Consider the following 20435-nt stretch of genomic DNA (forward strand, 5'->3'; position numbering starts at 1 on the left):
TGTAAGTGTCATAGTACTTAGATCAAATGGATCATGAGACACTGGCCAATTATTTCCCCTGGTTTTGTCCAAAGTTTGACTTTATTTCTTATTTACCTTGTAGATCTTGGCCTGATATCAACTTGGCAATAATAAAACCAAACTATGTGAGAAGATCACCCAAACAGCATGCCAATAATCAGCCCGAATGCACTGACTCTGCGTTTATCTTTCAAAGCATTGTTCGGTCAGATCATTTCTTTTCTCTCCTGCCCTCTATGGAACATAGTTCTCATTATTCCTTCTGATTTATCCCAGCCGCGTCTTAGACAGGCCTCCAGGAATGCTATTCCCGTGGTTTGTCATGTTCATCGGGCTGGCGGGTTGGAATACGCAAGCGAGGTTTGGCAGGAAAAGTTAGGGAAAGGGAGGAATGATGGGAAGGGGTTGGACAAGACCAGTGAGAATGCATGAAGTTTAAATATTTGTCATGTAAACAACGATGCTGGAAAGTAATTTTTCTCAAAATGGCTTCTATTGTTTATTATGTTTCTGCTAAATTGATGTGGTCCAACATTTTGAATGTATAATTGGTCTAATTCTATTTCTGCCACAGGACAAATTTCCACCTGTTATTTTCTTTTAGCCACATTTACAAATAGTAATAAAACAAGGTGATTACAAAGTGGCCACAATCCATGAGAAGAAATTTAAAATGCAAGCCATAAAACAATCATTTGAATCAAGTCTACACACTTTATACATGATAAAGTTTGTGTAATGCCCAAGCTAATATGTATGTCATTATACTAAATAATTTCGAATAAAAGTATAAAGAACATTATCGTTAAGGTAAAGTTTGGCTGTCACTAACATGTAAATAAACATTATGAAATGGTAAAGTATGCACCAACCAAGATGGTTAGCCATCACATACTTAAATCTTCAGTGTCATAGACACTAGCAGATCATTGGAATCATTCCAAAAACAGCTGAACCTCAGTTTAAGGTTAGCCTGAGAGTCTTAAACTGCATAACAGTGAGGTCAACGGTTTGTAATCTAAGCATACCAACATTTCAATCCACATCCGTGACGTGTGACATTTGGGAGAGGCATTTAATTGTATGCTTTGCTAATGACATGCTCTATAAAGTGACACATAACTGGAACACTTTATCACCTAAAGTGAAACTTTGGGCTGTCTTGTTGTCTCTTGTTTTTTTCTTTATTTTTGATATTTTTTCAAAGCAGACAGATAGGAACAGGTTGGAAAGAAGAGAATGACAGGCAGCGTATGCCTCTGGGGTATGGACTCGAACCTGGGACGGCTCTGTCATGGACTGAGGTCTCCATATATGGGTCCAAACTATGTGCTGTTTAACCTACCCAGAGTAATGACTTTTTCTGTACATGAAAAGCTGAGATTGAGTTTGAGACATACGAATAGATAATTAAATATCATGCGGTGCTGAATGCAACTAAAACAACTACATTCTTTATTACATTTATTATTTTAATTTCCATAATATATAATACAAACTAATGGCAAATTGAGATTTGTATTGTACATTAGGATGTTCGATATATAATTGAATTGAATTCAGTTTATTTATATAGCGCCAATCTACAACACATGTCGTCTCAAGGCACTTCACAAAGTCAGGTTCATACATTCCAATTAACCATAAACATTGAACACTGCAGTCAGATTCAGTTATTTATTCAAATTGGATACGAAGTTTTTCTATATAAGGAAACACAGCAGATTGCATCGAGTCAGAGACTTGTACATATACATATACAGCACTTTTCCAATCATACTGAACAGTTAAAGCGCTTGTAGTAGTATCATTGAAACCAAAAATGTCTGTTCTTAATCAGTTTGGAAAGAAACCCCTCACAGGATAATTACATTTTCTAACAAATTGAACCCAACCCTAACCAGAGCACACCACCATTTTGCCTAATAATTTCCGGAACACTCAGTTTTTTGGACACAACTTTGGCATATGTCATGCTGAACACTGAACGATAATATTGCCGAAATCAACGAGAAGGGTTTTTTAAAGTTTTTTTATCTTATTTTACTGTGTCCTGTCCGGCAGAATTGCACTCAGAATGTCTGAGTGCCAAGATTAAGGCCAAGAGATTTACTTAAGTGGAGCATTACGGCTAACACTATAATGCTCCGCTTGATATTTATAAAAGAAACTTTATTAGAAACTGCTTTGGGATTATTTCAATTGCAATGGACACATAGACAGAAACGAAAAAGGAAAAAAAAAGAAGCAAAAAAGAGAGAGAGGTGGGGCAAAAAGGATAAAGGGAGAGAAGGAGAAAAGAATGGAAGAGAGAAAGAAGGTCGAAGAGACGACTGCTTCTATACTTGCAGAAACATATATAACAGCACGGTACTAATGAACTGCGGTTTAAAATGGAACATCTGTGTATCTGTTAACACCTGAATCTAAACACCCATGGGCGTAAGTGTGAAGGCGCTTGTGTATATAAGGTTTCTCCATACAAATATGCAATAGCGAGTGTGAGTAGCCGCAGACCTGCCCCCTGAAGAGCCAGATAACCGGGCCGGGCTCACCAACCGCCCCAGGCTGAGCACAACCACAGTGCAGGTACAAGACAAGTTCCACCGCTTCACCCACCCAAGGGTAACCACAGCCCGGTGCCAGGCCGGGGGCCAGAACCACAGAAGGAAGCATTGGAGGATGGCCACCATAGCATGCCAAAGACCGGGCATCCCCATCAACCCCACACCAGCAGGCCTGCCGCACAAGCAGGCCAGTCGGCCGGGCCTTCAACCAAAATGAAGCCACATCCCAATTACCGTCGCACACTGCCCAGCCAAGATCCCCCCCGCCAGAGCCTGGTTCCCCTACCAGCCGGACTGGGCAGAGAAGCCAGGGACCAAGATCCAAAAAACTCCAAACAATCCAGAGAGAGCCGAAACACCAGCCCCGGCACCAATTGAAGACCCGACTCCCAACCCCAGCCCATAACCTGACCAGAAAGCCTGCTCCTTCTCCCAGCCTCCAACCCCAGAGAGCAAACAGCAAACGGAGGTGTGGAAAGATCCCACGCCTACCTCCGCCCGCTCAAATGTGGTTGTAGAGTACATTGAAAAAGAAACACAGGTTAGGAAGAGGGTCTGCGTCCAATGATGCACCCACATCCCAAGGCCCTACATGAGTGGTAGTGTGATGGAGCAGGTGGAGGGAGGTGTCCGGGGATGGGGAGGGACTGGGGGGCAAAATACTCTCCCAGGGAGCCAGCTCCCCGGCTGACCCCAACAGGCACCTCCAGTCCCCGAGTTCCAACATAGATAGGATGGCAAAGGCACATCCACCAGGCCCAAGGCTAAAGACAGGCACCGGGCCCCGAGAACCAACCAAAACCGGGACCATCACCCCCAGCCCCCTCGGAAGTGCCCAAATCCTCAAACCCCAACAACCAGCCCCGACACCCAGTCCCCAGCCAGATGTAGCCCTGCGAGAAAACCCACACCGAAGCCCACAAAAGGCAGAGACCCCACAGAGCCAAAACCAAAACCCACCAAGATGAGAAGGGTTTTAGGTAAATTGTCCTAAATTTGCAATCCCAACTTCTTTAATCTTTGGGAAAACAAGCAATTTTTTTGCATCATATTTAGCTTGCTAAGGGCAAAAATAGTCTGCATTTCCATAACATTGATATCCACCATGTTTATGTAAACACCCCGAAACACACTTTACTTTAGTATCGAAAGCCTGTAGCAGAGTAACGGAGCAATAATATTTAGGCATTATAAAGCTTTCTGGCTTACATTTAGTTTTGCAGCTGATTAGCTTTCAAACTAATGTTGCTGCTATTGATGAAAAGGCGTTTAGATAAGTCTATCCTTTCTCCAAATATTGTGATCATTGATATTGCAGCAAACTAGCCTAAATTTGCACTGCTGAACCTCATTGTGTATAAACAAAACACTAACATTTCAGAGTCATATCTAGTTTCTGAAGCTCTCTAACACATTTTGCATTCAAAAGTAGACTAAATAAAAAAGGTGAGGGTTCTGTCTTTCATTGCCTAATAATTGACATTATTACTTATTAGATTAGATTATGTTTTTGGCAGATGATCAAAATTATCACAAGAGATGTGCACTATTTTTTGCACTCTTTAATTTCTATGTTTTTCAGAAAGTTAAAAGAGGTTTTACCTTTAGGAGTTGTTAATCTGTCACTTTCTAACTACTAGTTGCTGCTGTACTGTGCTTTGCTCTTAATTGTACCCTGTCTCAAACTTACAATCCACCCCCATGGAACACTTTGGATCTCACCTGGTCTACCTTGACAACTATTACATATATAAAGGATATTTGATTTGACAAAATGTCAATTCAAAAACAAAAGCTTTATTGCTTAGGTTCAGCTTTCCTTTAAGCAAATGTTGTGGCTATGTTGCTAGCTTGTTTAACATAAAATAGGGAGATAGTTTTTTGAGTGCATTGGATGCAGCTGTCTTTTTCACTGAAATCCACTCTTATGAAATGTCCACCTTGACATCCATTATGTTGATTTCAAATAATCTGAGACACTGTGCAAAGTAAAGTAGCAAGAAGGTCTGAACAATTTTTAAGCTTTAACTATTAAGAAGTTAGTTAGCCACTATGTGTTTGTAGCAAAATGATTTACAACAAGTTTGGATCATTTTGCACCTTCTTCAGAGTGCCACAAGCAAAACATCTAAATTGGTGCACCATGTTTACCTTACAATTAAACTGCTTTAGTTCCGGAATATTTTAGGAACCATCTATCTCCCCTGTGACATCTAGCATGCTTGTAACTTGTTTATTGATGCACACTATGTATACATCTTGATATGATCTGATATTCCATCAGCCAGTGAGACTGTATCTAACAAATGGTGTGGAATAGTTGTGTGAACTGAAAACCTGTGTTTTTAATTAAATTTTTTATGGACACTGTTGAGATTTTATGAGAGATAAAACCTGAAATAAAACAAAGGTACTATCCTGTATTCAACCTGGGGATGTTGGGCAACACACCACTAGGCGAAGATGGTTCCCATTATTGCTAAAGATAGTTGTTTAGATAGTGGGTTGTGTAGCTGCTTCTCCACAATTATGAAAAATATATTATTTAAGCTGATGATGAGGCCTGTAATTTAATAGCTTCCTTATTATGCCAAGAACATTCATAGATTCATTCTGCAATCATTGACCCCATAATCCCCTTTTCAGATTTAACCTGGAAAAGGCATTTATAACTTATTTTTAGTAAGGTGGTCTGAATTTGTTTTTTTCCATCTATGGTTCTTATTTTGATCAGATTTATTCTCTAAACTGGAGAAAGCGGAGCGAGATCAGAAATTGCAGTAAGAACTCCACAGGGAGGAGGAAGGATCAGAAATGTTGGCATGGAAAAAAAAGTACCCATCCAAGCATGAAAGTGAAAAGGTATGATGGTGAGGGAGAATGAAAAATGACGGGACACACATGCGCACACTCAAATTCACCGAAGCCAAGCCTCTTCATTCCTCGTCAGCCCAACACAGAAGTAACTCTGTTTCCCCGGTGCAGACCAGTCACATCAAAGAGCCACCACAGCATGTTTCCATAGCACCACCCTTCTGCAGTGTGGATGCAGCACGGTAGTTGGGAGATAGTGTTGGCAGACAAATGGTACAAGTGGTGTATTATCCAGCCGCTAGCTGATGACTGATGGGCTAATTTACCCCAGTCATCATTTGGAGGTCAAGAACCAAGTTCACTTAAATAGCTCAAAAACCCAAAGGGTGACAACTAAACATTTTTCTCTATCTATCTTTTAACAAGAAGAATGTTGTGGTGGTCTTTGCGGTTCATGCTACAGTCAGTATAAACTTATGTATGATCTTTGAATGCAGGTAAAAAAATACAACCACTGTTTTCTCTCAGTCTTATTTTCAAAAAAGGTGTATTTCATTGTCAAACAATCAGCCAATAATGATATTAGAAGAAAGGTGTTTTCTGGATAGTTGTTACCAAAATCAAAGGATTTTGGTTTAAAAAGTTAGACTTAGATTTATAAATATAAGAACCTGCACTTTGATGCAAATATCCATCTAGTATTCCCTTGATGGTAGTCAATATTGTTTTGGTTGTATTTTAAAGGCACCTACATAGCCAAGCGTACTGTGAACAGTCTGTTGATGTTGATGACCGGTTGCTTGGAGCAGTGTGTTCAATATGGAGACTGAGCAATTTATTGTGTGACACGACATATGCGGTGGTAAAAATTAAGCTTTGCATGGACATGTCCGGTGGACGTCTACTTTGAGTCTGTATTCAGTCAGCATTGAGTCTGCGAACTTAAAGAGTGAAAGTCCACAGAATCAAGTATGCCTGACTATAAGGGAGCCTTTAGATGATTATGTGGTTTTTGATGTTTATGGACAACGTTTTTATACTTGATGATTCTGTATCACTATGGTATCACTGTGCTTGTTTGGCAAGCTGGCATGAATGCAGACAACCTGAAGGCTGCTATTAAAGTGACCTGGGTTGATCACCACCATGCAGTGCCTGCACTAATGCAAAAGCTCACAACCAATTCATTCGCTGTAAGCTATAATCATCAAAAAAACAGACGCTTCATATTTTGATTTGAATTACTGACATAATATTTGAGGTTCTAATTTACTGAAATGCCCCTGATGAATAGCGTCAGGGACCCTATGAGCCGGGCTCATGAATGGAGCCATAATATTTCCTGAGTGTCCGATAATTAGTCACAATTGTAAAGGTGAAGGTCAACAGATACAGAATCAAAACCCGGCATTGATTAACTTTCTTGTGGTCAACCAGGTCCCTCCATGTTTTCCCTGCCAAAAATGTGTGGGATCAGCTTGAACATCAAACCTGACCTAGTACAATTCACGGGATCTTGAGTCAGATATGATGGCTGTATATCATTGGGCATTGAACTTGCATCTACACCTAATATGGAATCAGAATTTTGCCAACCTCCTGATCTGTTTGACCTTTTAGTAAATGTATTTTCATTTTAATTGCATTCATTTTTTTGTGAGTGTATATTTGGTGTCATTTGTTAAACTCAAACAACAACAGAGAATTTGCTTTGCCTTTCTCCTGCTCTGTCAAGTAGTGTCAGCAGCTTACAAAGAGACCTATGAGGAAAAGAAGGGAGGAGAGTGTGTTAGCAGAGGAGGAATACAGAGGGATACAGTTACTGCCCCTGAACGACTTTTGCTCTCTCATTTTGGGTACCGGAGTCTTAAGGAGCCCCTAGCCACTTTCTTGGCCTTATATAGCGTGTTTCAAAATTTCTTGGCAGTTGACGGGAGGAACCAGAGCCAGCGGTAAAACGAGTGCATCTTGGTCCAGTCCAGAGGCTGCGCAGACATGCACGCATACACGCAGAATCAAGTTCAGTAGCTCTACTGGCACGGCTCTGGGATTACTTCTGTTGTTTAGAGTAAGGGAGGGAGGAGGACGGTTTTTACAGTACTTTCTGTCTTGCCTTCACTCTCTTTGAAGGGGTGTGAAGGCAGGGAATATGTTAGGGTAGAAGCAAGGCAGAGAGGAGAAGGGACACTGCATTCAGGTAAGAGTCTTTTTGGAATATGTTTTCTATGCAGCTTTGAAAAACTATGAGATTCCTGGGTATCAGTTCTGCAGAAGCAGCCTTTCCCCCTGGATGTTTTGCATGTAGGCTGCTCTACCACGGTCATGGGAAAGTTTCTCCCTTGGGAAGGAGGCATGCTGAGTTCACTGCAGTTGCTGTTTGAGGCTGGGAGCCTTTTGACCCAATGAGCAGTGATTTGTGGCAGCAGAGTCAGCAAGAGACTGGGAGCAACTGGTCAACACAGCAGGAAAACACGTGTTTTTTCCCTCTCCCAGGAAAATCTGCTGTGGCATTGCTCAGAAAGAATTTCATTCTCACTCTTTTGCTTTACATCCTTTTTAATGCATCTCTTCTGTTGAGAGTGGATGCTGACTGCCAGTCACTTTTAACATCAAGCTAATAAAGACATCACAATCAAACATGATTGATTAAGGGGTTGCTGTCAAGCCAAACCTTTACAGAGGAATGCAGTTTCATTACAGTTTTAAATTTAAACAGTTGTAACCCTAATCCTACCCTATGTCTTTGCACCTTTTCTTTTCCCAAAAATGAAGGGCATTTGTTCCTTCACTTTCTCCAAGTTTTTTCTGTCTTAACAGGAACGTGTTTCCTGCAGACCTGCATATAAAGACTGAATATGCTGTGCCATAAATGTCATAAAAAGCAAAACATTAACAAAAGTCTGTAAAATATGCATACTGTAAGTTCCTCCGGTTTTGTCAGCTGCAAAATATGTGCTGCAAAACTGTTATATAAGCAGTCTATAAGCAGTTTGCTTAACTGCTGATTCACATCTGTCAATGAGTGATAAAAAGGGATTTTGGAGTGATTTTTCTACAAGTGAACACAAACTATCTGCTAAAATTTGCAAGAGGCAGTCAGATCAGATGTAAAAGTGCATCAGGTTCTCAGTTCTTGTTGTTTTATTGAGTTATTTTGTACCTTTGATGTTGGTTAGGAGTCGTTTCCCTTTCCTTCACCGTGTTATTAGTGGTCAGGCAAGAAACGGCATCCTGCAGTCGTCCTTAATTAAACCGGAACTGATAGGCTGTCCGGAATACATGGATAGGCACCGTCCAGTAATGATGAAAACAGCTTCAAGTCCACAGCAGCCCTGCTGTTAGTTTGACAAATTTGCAGACATTTTTATTTCCCCACAAAGGAAATAGGAATCAGGTAGATTTCAGTCCGATTTTTGTGCCAAATATTCAAGCTCTCTTATGACTGAATCCCAGATCAAATGTCCTATGATTATAATATGTGGTCATGCCCCTCTTGCGTGAAATTCCAAGGCATCCATTCAGATTTGGTGGGTTTCAACCTGTGTCCAGAGTGAACCACAATCACACATCTGATATTCATCATTTCCCTGTTTCTTGGAGTGTTTTGTCGTCTATATAGGGATTTAAATTGTAACCAGGGGTAAGTAAGCCAAGCCAGAGCCTGCTCACCACTCGCTTGATGATCAAATAGCTGCCTCCTCGCTGATCCGTAGTTTTTGGCCTCTTGCGTGTCCACTACACAAAGCCGCACTCGGCCTCAAACCAAACAATAGCATGTTGGTTTGGAGGTGGAACAGTGTCAGTGCCTTTTGTTGGACCCAAAACTGAGCTTACAAGCCTCCAAAATAGCTGGACAACGATGGCAATTCGCTGTGATGAATGTAAGTTGTGGTGAAGTTTGTCTGAACCATTTAAAGTAGATGTGAACACAGCTTGTCGAACAATTTCCATGCTTACTTACAGAGTGTTAACCATATGGTAGTCATTTAGTTCTCATTTCAAAAACAAATTCCTGCTGGTGACATCCAAGAGTTCATTAATGGATTTATAAAAAACACAACTTCGATGTTAAAAGAAAGAAAACTGCCAAAGAGCTTTGGACCATGACCACAATATTGAGGATATTTTTGCAAAATGAACATTTCCCTAAAGCTCGAATAATGTTGGTGAAAATGAAGTTGTACTATTATTTGAACTAATGATGATCAAATACAGTGTGGGTCCATTAAAAAGAGAGAAAACTGCCCTTTAATCCAGCCACAAATAGAACTTCTGCGTCATTAGCCAGATGATAATATTATCTTATCATGCTTGCACAGTGCTCATACAGAAGGCGATCACTCCCCTTTGATTGCATGCACATGCAAAAAGCCAATTAAGAACTTAGTGAATGTGCAACTGACATTTAATTTTGTTTTCCGTCAAAAGGTTGTACAGGCCAAAAAAAGAATGGAGCCCAGGAAAGTGAGCACTATCACCCGTATAAGAAAATGCCTCAGTTTCTGATGCATTTTCATGCAAATGGTATAAGCTGGATATTTTGGAAAACCTTTGTAAAGTGAGGGCAATGCAGCCTGTTTTGCTAATGACAAGTGAAGAAACAACATACATTTTTTTAGGTTGCTTGTACATCTGTCCCACTGTTGTTCTGGCTCTGTTATTTTGCTACCCCTTGAGCAGCGAACACAATCTCATTGTCAAGCCCCATGCATGGCTCTCATTTAGAGCTAATATTCCAAATAGGCTGCATTCAGCGCAAATAGTTTATGCCTTTAGCTTTATCCTATGGGTGCTGGTCATTTGGTCATTTCTTTCATACCTTTGCAGTTTTGTCCTCTTTGTACCTGGCCTTTTTGGTATGACCTTTTACACACCAGGGGGATGTTGTGTACCAGCAATTTGAAGTAATTTTGTTTAACTGACCCATAGCATTCTGTTAGGAAATGAGGTTGTATGACTTTGATAACTCTCCGAGTTATGTTTGCTGAATCAGATCAGACTGAAATGTGTGTGGTAGGCTGTGCACTGACAATTGGCTGTTTTCTGGCATGGTATATGGGACTCAGTTGAATTTGTAGTAGTGGAAGAAAATAACAAGATGCTTAAGGGATATCATGAATAAAGGAGCTGAATTTGTTTTTATAAATATGCTTTCCTAATCCTGATTTCCACTTGTAGGTATATAGTGTTGTTGCTCCCGACCAGTTTTCTTGTTAGCTCTTTGAAATATGATATAGACCTCATAATACAAAATAGGTGCGCTTGATCCCAACCTGTCATTTCTTACCAGTACATTTCCTGATCAAACATTTAAAAAATGGGGAATAATGGAAAAATATATGCATTCATACAAATGCCCAGTGTATTTACAGCCCAGTCAATATATAATGTTGGTAGACAAGCTATCATTCATTGGACATCACATTTACACAAGAGCTGTGTGAAGGTCTGAATTTAAAATATCAACCAAGTAGACAAAAAAAAAATAGATATTTTTAATTTGAAATGAAACTCAATCATTGATGCAATCACTAATGATAAAACGTTCTCATTTAAGATGGTTTTATTGGTATTATTCAGTATTTTGCTCCTAAATCACTTGTGGATTTGATTTTGCTCAATCACTGAGACTACCTGCTTCCTTTCTCTAACAATATCCTGTAAAACATGTATTGCATGTTTGGCATCCCGTCAAAATGGAAAAGAACACACTCTTGACCAGATCTGCAAAGACCTCCAAGTAAAACAGAAACCCAGTTAATGTATAAATGCCTACGAAGCGGACCGGTTGAGCTTCAGACCTTATTTGGCCCCGCGTTTAAAAAGAGAAGAATTTTCTTTCTCAGGCTGACTGCCATCAGTGTGGTGGCGGCTCTTGTGTGGGCAGAGAGGAGCGCCTGAGGAATTCTGCGTGCGGTCGGACCAACGGCGGGCTTATTTAGCGGAGACCATGGGATGATTTATGCACAGCGCCAAATGCATGCTTTCTCCCATCAGTTAGGGTGAGGTTGATGTTCTAAGATCAGAGTAATGGTTGAGTAAGAGGGCAAAAAATCTTTTTAGCACCGCACCTTTGGAGTTAAAATGTAATGCCTAGGTGGAGAATATCAGTTAGAAAACCCAAATGAGGACAAATGTTGCTGAAAACCACAGATTAAGTTGTTTCTCCAATCAGACTGTCCTTGCTGATTCTGAAATGATTAAAACTCTTGGTTATTGTGAAACCCTGTATAGACAGGTGGGAGCACTATAGTAGAAAGAATCTCACCTGAGAAACATGACTTTTAGCATTTAACAATGACTGGCCTTAACTCACCTCTGTCTGCCCCCTACTGGGGCCTCTCATTTGGGCTCGCAGAAGGCCCCATTTGGGTGTCTCGGTTGACTCCTTGTTTTATTCTGTCGGCTTCCCAGATGCCCTTTGTGACTCAATCAGATTAAAAGCTCCCTGCTTTAAAATACCCTGTAAAAACGTTTTCGTTGTGGTCTGCCTGTCACTATATACAACTAACTGGCTGGGGCGTAATTGTGGAAAGTCCTAAAACTTCCGAAGCAGTGGATTATAAGATTAATTTTTGTGTTTTGCATCTGCCGAACACAAAAGAAACTGCACATCTGTGTGGTAACCTGTACAACAGTTTCTATTTACATCTTGAGCAGAAAGGATTTTTATCTTTGTTACTTAGAAGATGTTCCCAAGAAGACAGAAAATTCAAGAAAACCTTTTGAAACACAGGATGTTTTTTGAGGAGGCAAAATAGCAAAGCGCCACAAGGTTGAAGCATGGGGCTATTGAGAGATTCCTGCACTTAGAAGCATCTGAGCTGGTTGAAACCTTGTGAAGCCTGCATTCCATCTGCTCTCAGCTTCACGACCCTTATTTGGATGAGAACATCTGAGTCTGTTGCACAGTTAGAAAACCCTACCCCCGAGTATCTGGTCTTATCCTCTTAAGCTGAAATAAATTCAGTGAAAAGCTTCTGGTAGCCATCTACCAGTCTCTGACATCAGTCCAATGATGATCAATCAAACTGACTTGACTTGAACCTCATAATCTATGGAGTATTGTTAAGCAGAAGATGAGATACACCAGAACCAACAATGCAGATGACCTGAAGGCCACTACTAAAGCAACCTGGGCTTCCATTACACCTCAGCAGAACCACAAGCTGATCACCTCCATGCCACGCTGCATTGATGCAGTAGTTCATGCAAAAGGAGCCCCAAGCAAGTATTGAATGCATAGAAATAAACATAGTTCTCAGAAGCCTCACAATTTTGTTTAAAATATATTTTTTATTGATCTTATATGATATACTATTTTGCCAGAGACACTATGTTTTGGATTTTCATTATCTGTATGCCATCATCATCAAAATTACAAGAAATAAAGGTTTAAAATATTTCACTCTGTCTGATAGATCTACGTAAAATACAAGTTTCAATTTCTTAAACGAGTGACAAAAAATATTGAACTTTTAACAATATTTATATTTTTTAGAACCTGTATGTTTAAATCTGTTGAAACTCATCATGCAAAGTCCTGTCTCTTCTCTTTGATGCACTCCAAAGAGTTCGTGCACGGTTTAGATCAAGGTCTAAGATCTTGATGAAACAAGCTTTGTTTTAGTCACGTGTTTTGTCTATTTCACCAGTTAATCAGGTTTTTATTGATGATTCTAATGTTGCATATTATAGGTCCAATGTCATTGTATTTTAATATGTTTATGATGCTATGCATTTTACAAGGTTTTCAGAGCCTTTGGAAGAGACACAGGCCCACAGCATCACAGACCATCAACCATACTTACTGGTGGACATATTTAGCATTTCCGTACATCCAGCCTGTGTTTCAGTTTGATCCTCTGGAAGCATTTGTGGCTGAAAGCTCCATCTTTCTCTTATCTGACCAAAACTCCAGTTAAAATGTCAGTCGCATTCAAACTTCACCTGTATATGTTTGTCATAGCAGGACAGAAAATACTTTTTCCTGGCATGCCTCACACACAACCAGTTGGCCTGTAGATGGTGTCTAATGGTTGTTATGCAGGTTTGGTGATCGCAAGATGCTATTTGGCATTGAGCTTTCACAGACTTATTTTCTTTGCACACACAGATATCTGCCTTACTTGAATGTGTTTCCCAGTTTGGTTAATAAAAATAGACCTCTGTCTCTCTCACACATAAATCTATATAAAGGCCAGACAGATCTCTCCTTGAATAGCTTTTCTCTTCGTCACATTCTCGTACCACTTCAGAGATTCTTTTTGTTAGAATAGAGTGCACACCAGCGACAACTTGTCAACTGATGCTTTCATTTTGCACGTCAGTATGCCCTGGGTGGGACTGCTTCTTATCCAGCTACTGTACTGCTGATAACTTTGATTACAAAGTCAATGAGCTCGTTGTTTTCCCACAGCAAATAATTACAACAGCTTCCTTCCTGGCCATGCCTGCTGTCTGTTGATAGCGCGCTCTCATCCCTGTGGTTGTAAACAGCCAGCAGCTCATAGCACATTGGGATACTTGATGTTATAGGCTCCCACTTAACTCTGTTTCCTCCTATGAACTTCCCCTGTGTGTGTTTATCTGTATACACTAAAGTAAATACAATAAGGTGCATCCCATAGGTTGCTATAGGGTGCCTGTTTTTGCTCTGTAATCAGTGATTTTGAGCACAGAGGGTGATCCAGACTATTAGGAGCCCCTTACTTGCCATGGGTACTATTAGCAAACTTTTCTGACATCCAAATTGGCCTGAGCTGGCCTGACTGCTATTAAAAGATGCTTCATGTTGCATTGCAACATCAGAAAATCAACACCCTGCTAATTCTGAGGTGACAGTAAAGTTAGGGTACAAGTGATACTGTTACTAGAAACAGGAACTGATCTGTGACTTCACTGGAGTAGTGTGTGTGTGTGGCTTGAGACCCATTTGTTGCGAAGCCTACATTACTGTTTCAAAAAAAAAAACCACATACAGTAAAAAGGTAGAGAAAGGATAATGGTTCAGAAAAGAGAAGAATCATACATAAAGAGTACACTGGAAAAAGACAGCTGGTGAAGAAGACAAGAAAGGGGTTGCTTTAAAAAACTTTGGTATTAAAGGTATTGTTTTAGATCAGGCAGGTTAGAAGGCACCTTTTCTGTGTGGTAAAAAGAATGGGGAATGGTACACAAATGAGACCTATGCTGTTTCTATAAGTTTTCACATGCTTTACACTATCCTTCAGGTATTGGCTACATATCACTATTTGTTAGGCAAACTCATGATGGTGCCTACTAATCAATAATATTAAAGCAATGTCTCTAAGTACTATAATTATATGACAAAAATATTTTCTAGATGACAGAAATCAATAAACAGATCATAACTAAACCTAAATTTGTCCCCTTGGAGTTTTAAACTGCTACCATAGCAGGTTAGCTTGCTAGCTAATGCTAGCTTGCAGACTGAACATGACAAAAACGGCACCGTGCTCAAAAACCCATTTTTTTTGTATTGAATGCGGCTGGCAAAAATGATTTCGCTCTACACTGTGGAAAGTGAATGCATGATGTGCGCAAAGTTCAGTGCAACACTCTACGGGTCGCTGTGCTGGGCAAAGTTTTTTTCATGTACTTTCGTGCTTACTAACAGACACATGACATAGCTGCCAGTAGAGTATCATATACCCAACACCTAGTTTTCCTCCCTGTTCATCTTCTATTCCTCATAAATAGCTGGGCTAGAGCTAGTGCTTGTTTTTATAGATGTTAGCGATACATATTTTGCGGACAAAGACAGGGCTTCCTGCTTGCCAGTGGAAGGCAATCCTACTTTCAATTAGAGTCTGCAGACTCCAGAAAAGAAATTCAGGGTTTTAATAAACTGCTATGTCAAGGGTTATAACAGTATAAACAAGGAGTTCTGTCTTAACCATATTACTTTTCTTTTTTTATCTTCAATAACAAGGACAAGCATATTAGCTGCATGCCTTACCCCCTTCACTCTTTGCCTGTTTCCTGTCTGAAAAATATTGATTAAAAGCTCACTAGTGCCACAGAAATCTCTACAAAAATTATTTGCTCCAATATTTCTAACTTTCAGTAACAGATATCTGTGTTACAAACTAAAGTTAGCCCACATGTCAACAAGAACAAGTAGAAATTTTGTTCTGTTGCTTCAGTGCTAATGTTTGCTTTTAAATTAAGAGAAACAAAAATGAAAACTTTTATTTTCGTTTTCTTGTTTTATTTCTGCCAACCTCTATATGCAATGTTAGAGCTGCAATGTTTGTTTGTAGCTACACCTATTAAAAAAAACAATATTTCTGCTACTTTTCTAACTTCCTCCAATGCCGATGCTACAGACTGACGGTAGCTGATATATAAAGAAGAGGAAGTGAAATATTCAGTTTCAGCTGCTACTTTTATTTATGTCCTATCTATCTTCCTCTAGTGACTTTCTGTGCAACAGCCTAAGAGCACTTACAGGTGGAGCATATTAATTTCAACTATATTCTTTTTTTTTATTCAATTTAAATTGTAGTTTACTTACTTTTTCTCCCTCTCGCCTTTACTTAGTGTATCCGTCTCACTATTTGTGATTATCTCCCTCTGTAATGATGATTATTTGTCTAATTCTAGAGAGAGAATGTTTTTGTCATGTTGATTATTCTTTACTATTTCTTTTCTAATGAATAAAAGCCTTTCTGAATCCAGAACCTGATTAAGTGCTTCCATGGGTTGTCAAACCACGCTTTCCTATAAAAAAGTGCAACGTTTTTTGGGATTTTTTCCAATTTAAAAACATGCAGCCGACATTATAAAAATTGACACAGGATTTAAAGTCATAAAGTAACCTAATAATTAGTGTTAAACAGGCTGAAGCACAGAGTTGACACAAGGAAGCAGCTGGTTCTGCTTTAGCCCTATTTGTTTTACCTATTTAAACCAATAGCTTCCAAAGTGAGGCTGGAAGCCCCTTAGAAAGGGCACATAGCTGCTGCATGTGGGTTGTGGAAAGTCAAGTCAGCAATATGGAGTGAAATTAGGGGAGTGAAGGTGATTTATGGAAAATAAACATAGTTGAACTTAATTTTTTACCTATGACTGTTCATTCTTTTCTGTGACCTCTCTTTTTGTGACTTCAATACTGCCTGTTCTCCTCATTCGTTTATCTTTTGATTTTCAGGTCACTACATCATGTCAGACAGCGACCAACTGTGAGCTGGTGAGTACTCAGAGTGAATGCATGTGTTTATATCCAATATCGAGATCTTTGGGGAAACATCCAAAGATTTGCTGGCCTCCGAAATCCTCTACAAAGTAAAGTAAGGAGGTCCTTCCTGGAATAGTGGCAAAGCTCAAATAGGTTAAAGGTTGGCAGCTATAGCTGCATAAACTTCCTACTGTCTGAATATGAGTATAAAGTGATTATGATCTGTGATTTAAAGGAAGACAGAGGCACCAGATAGAAAAATCAAACTTTTGAGTTATCTGCAAAAAGTTTTACATTAATTCCTGTATTTTGATTGGTTGAAGGGAGTTAGAAGGGGGTTACTCTGGGCCCCATTCAAGTAAGCAACTGCCACTGTGCATAGCAAATAGTGATGTGGTAAACAACTTGTCTTAATTATTTACACATTTTTGTAAATGTTTTTATTTTATGACTGTATTTTGGTCAAAATGTTTTAAAATCTTGATAGTTTTCTTATCTTTGGTCAATAGATATCAGTGTAGCATCATCTACTCGAATCAGGAATTATGTTGCACACAAAGTTCATGAGAAGGAAAATGGTCTAGCAATTAGTACATCACTACATTTCAGCATACATTCAGAGCCTTGCAGAAGTATAAATACTAACATTCTACATTTTCACATTTTTTGCAAGTGTTCTAATAGGGTTTTATAGATAGACCATCACATAGTGTATTATTGTTAAGTGGAAGGAAAATGATGCAAGGTTTTTACAGTTTTTAACAAATTCAAAACCTTAACGTGTGGTGTGCATTTATGTTGACAGCCTAAAACCCCTATTTTTGCCCTTTTTATGCAAAGCAGCTCAAGCTCAGTCAGTTTAGATGGAAAGCATCTGTGTGCATCAGTTTTCAAATCTTGCCACAGATTTTCAAATGAATTTAAGTCTTGCCTTTGACTGGGCCATTCTAACAAAGGAATTTCTTTGATCTAAATCATTCCATTGCAGCTGTGGTTGTATGTTTGGGGTCGATGTCGGATGTTCTTTTTCAATATTAACTACAATAAGTTATTGGAATATTACAGCCATCAAATTTGTGAGATGTTCTAATGTTGAGATATTTTTTTATAATCCAACCCAGCTTTACACTTCTACAGGACTTTCTCCTTGACCTGTTTGCCGTGTTCCCTGGTGTTCTCGAAGCTGTTTGCTCACTAATGCTGTCTAACAAACCTCTGAAGCTTTATAGACAGCTGCATTTATTCTGAGATTCTTTACACGTGTTAAAAACTGATTAGGTGACTTTTAGAAAAAATGCGTGGCACTGGATTGTATTTAGGGTTGTCACAGCAATGAGGGCCGGATGCAAATACACACTTTTTAGTGACTGGGTACTGACACTAGACTCTTTCAGATTGTCCTTTTTTCCTTGTAATCAACTGAAAGGCCTCAACATTTAATGAAGTTGACCCACCAATATTACGCCCCTGAACTACTCTGCCCATGGGAGGTAGTAATAAACTTGAGAGCACCATTAACTGTAGGGGTAATACAGGACTACAAAACAAGTGTGAGGTAGCACAAAGTAAAGACAACAGCAGCTGCTCAGTCCGTGGGTTCACACAGAACAAAGGCATTATATCAACCTCCAGTGTCCATCTCATTTAAAAACAGGTTGATAAGCACAATCTGATGCAGATGCCACAATTCTGATGACAATACGCAAAACCTTGCTTGTATTTAATGCGCTGAATGTATTTGGACAGTGTGGAGGAGGGCGACACAGAGCTCAGACTTGGGAAAATCCCCGGCAGGTTGAGCCTAACCTCATCTCTTTTCATTTTTGCATGTGTTAGATACATAGACAAGGGTAACTAAAGCTCAATAAGCACACTGTTTTCTAAGGTATTTATTTTATGTTTGATTCCAGAGTCAAAGTGCATTTTTCCTTGGCAGTTAATCATCAGTGTGTTTAGATCAGTGAAAACATTAAATCAGGTAGGATGCATGCTCAAACATAGACAGGAAAGATCAAACTTGGACCTAGTTTGGAAAACGAGTGTAAAAAAACTTGTTATGGTTTTCATTTTTGTTCTCCTGCACACATCCTCATCTATAATTGTCTAAACAGAGAGAGTTGCATGCATTTACTCCAAGATCCCTCATTTGTTATGTCTGTGAAGGAACTTTAATGCAAAGCTGCAAAAGAAGGAAAGATGAGTCTCAGCCAAAGTGATTATTCCTGTTTCCTAAGGGTTGCTGCTTTATACGACAGAAAGTGATTCATGCCCTGTGGTGCAAGGACTTTAGTCATTTTCATTTTAATGAGCTTGAAATTGAAGTTTTTATTCCCTTTCATTAAGAATGCAAGCTCAGCAAATGTCCAACCATCATCAGAAGACCAGCAGATAAATCATTCTTCCAATTTCCGAGTTTTTAATGTGAATACTGGTGTTTTCTGTTCTTTATTTTTAAGATTAACTAGGAATTATATAACCAAAATACGAGTTCTATGAGATTCATGTTAGGAACTTGCCTTTTTGAATCGGTGATGTAGCTTGTTTTAAGTTAAGTTAAGTTTTCATCATCAGTTGACAATATTCCAGTTTCTTAACTCGCCACATTCACGCTCCCTCTGTAAGACTTGTTTATGTATTTATTTGCTTTCTTTTATTTTGTTAATAATACTTGCAGGGCACGGCATATATGTACATACATACATACATACAGGCACATGCAGGGTACGTCTCAAAAAATACTTTTTGCCACTCATTTCAGAGAGTGAAACTCATATATAGATCCACTACACAAAGAGTACAATGTACATAGAGTCTCTATTTCTGTTAATTTTAATGATCATAACTTACAGAGAATGAAAACCCAAACGTCAGTGCTTTGCAAAACTAATATATTACATAAGATCAATGATTTCTTTTTTTTATTGTAAACAAAGATGTCAGGCTTTTGAAATGTATGTTTATTTCTATGCACTACATAGATTCTCTATGGAGTTCAGGTCAGGCCAGTCTGCTGGCTGACCAAGCACAGTAACACCATGGTCACTGAACCAGATTTTGGTACCTGTTGCAGTGTGGGCAGATGCCAAACTTGAAAATGAAATCAGCATCTTCAGACAGCTTGTCAGTAGAAGGAAGCATGAAGTGCTCTAAAATATCCTGGTAGATGGCTACATTGAGAAAATGAAATCAGCATCTTCAGACAGCTTGTCAGTAGAAGGAAGCATGAAGTGCTCTAAAATATCCTGGTAGATGGCTACATTGATCGTAGACTTCAGATGACCCAGTGGACCAGAACCGAGAGATGACATGGCACCCCAAAGTATCAGTAGCTGTGGAAACTTCACACTGGACTTCAAGCAACACGCCATTCCTCTTAAGGATCCTCTCCACTCTTCCTCCAGACTCTGGGATGTTGATATCCAAATGAAATGCAAAATTTACTTTCATCTGAAAACAGGACTTGGAACTTTTGAGCAATAGTCCATTTCTTTTTCTCCATAATCCAGGTAAGATGCTTCTGACATTGTCTGTGGTTCAGGAGTGGCTTGACACAAGGAATGTGTGGGATTCATTTGTATGTAGTGGCTCTTGTTGTGCTGACTCCATCCGTAGTCCACTCCTTGTGAAGCTCACCCAAATTCTTGAATTGATTTTGCCTGGCATTCCTCTCAAGGCTGCGGTTATCCTGTTGCTGGTGCTTCTTTCCTACCGCACTTTTTTCTTCCAACTCAACTTTCTATGAATATGCTTGAAAGCAGAACTCTGTTAAAAATGAACCTTTGTGGCTTGCCCTCCTGGTAAAGGGTGTCGATGACTGTCTTCAGGAAACC

The 20435-nt window shown here is 39.4% G+C and overlaps 1 protein-coding gene across 2 annotated transcripts in view; it reads left to right on the top strand.

Annotated features, from left to right (window-relative positions):
• tns1a (tensin 1a) overlaps positions 1-20435 on the top strand; it is a 136050-nt gene that overhangs the window by 43259 nt on the left and 72356 nt on the right. For both annotated transcript variants that reach the window (XM_047354936.1, XM_047354937.1), the window contains exon 4: positions 16579-16617. In XM_047354936.1, the coding sequence (XP_047210892.1) occupies positions 16579-16617 (39 nt within the window). The remainder of the gene's footprint in view (positions 1-16578; positions 16618-20435) is intronic.

This window comes from Girardinichthys multiradiatus, chromosome 24, assembly GCF_021462225.1.
Source record: "Girardinichthys multiradiatus isolate DD_20200921_A chromosome 24, DD_fGirMul_XY1, whole genome shotgun sequence".
Lineage (NCBI taxonomy): Eukaryota > Metazoa > Chordata > Actinopteri > Cyprinodontiformes > Goodeidae > Girardinichthys > Girardinichthys multiradiatus.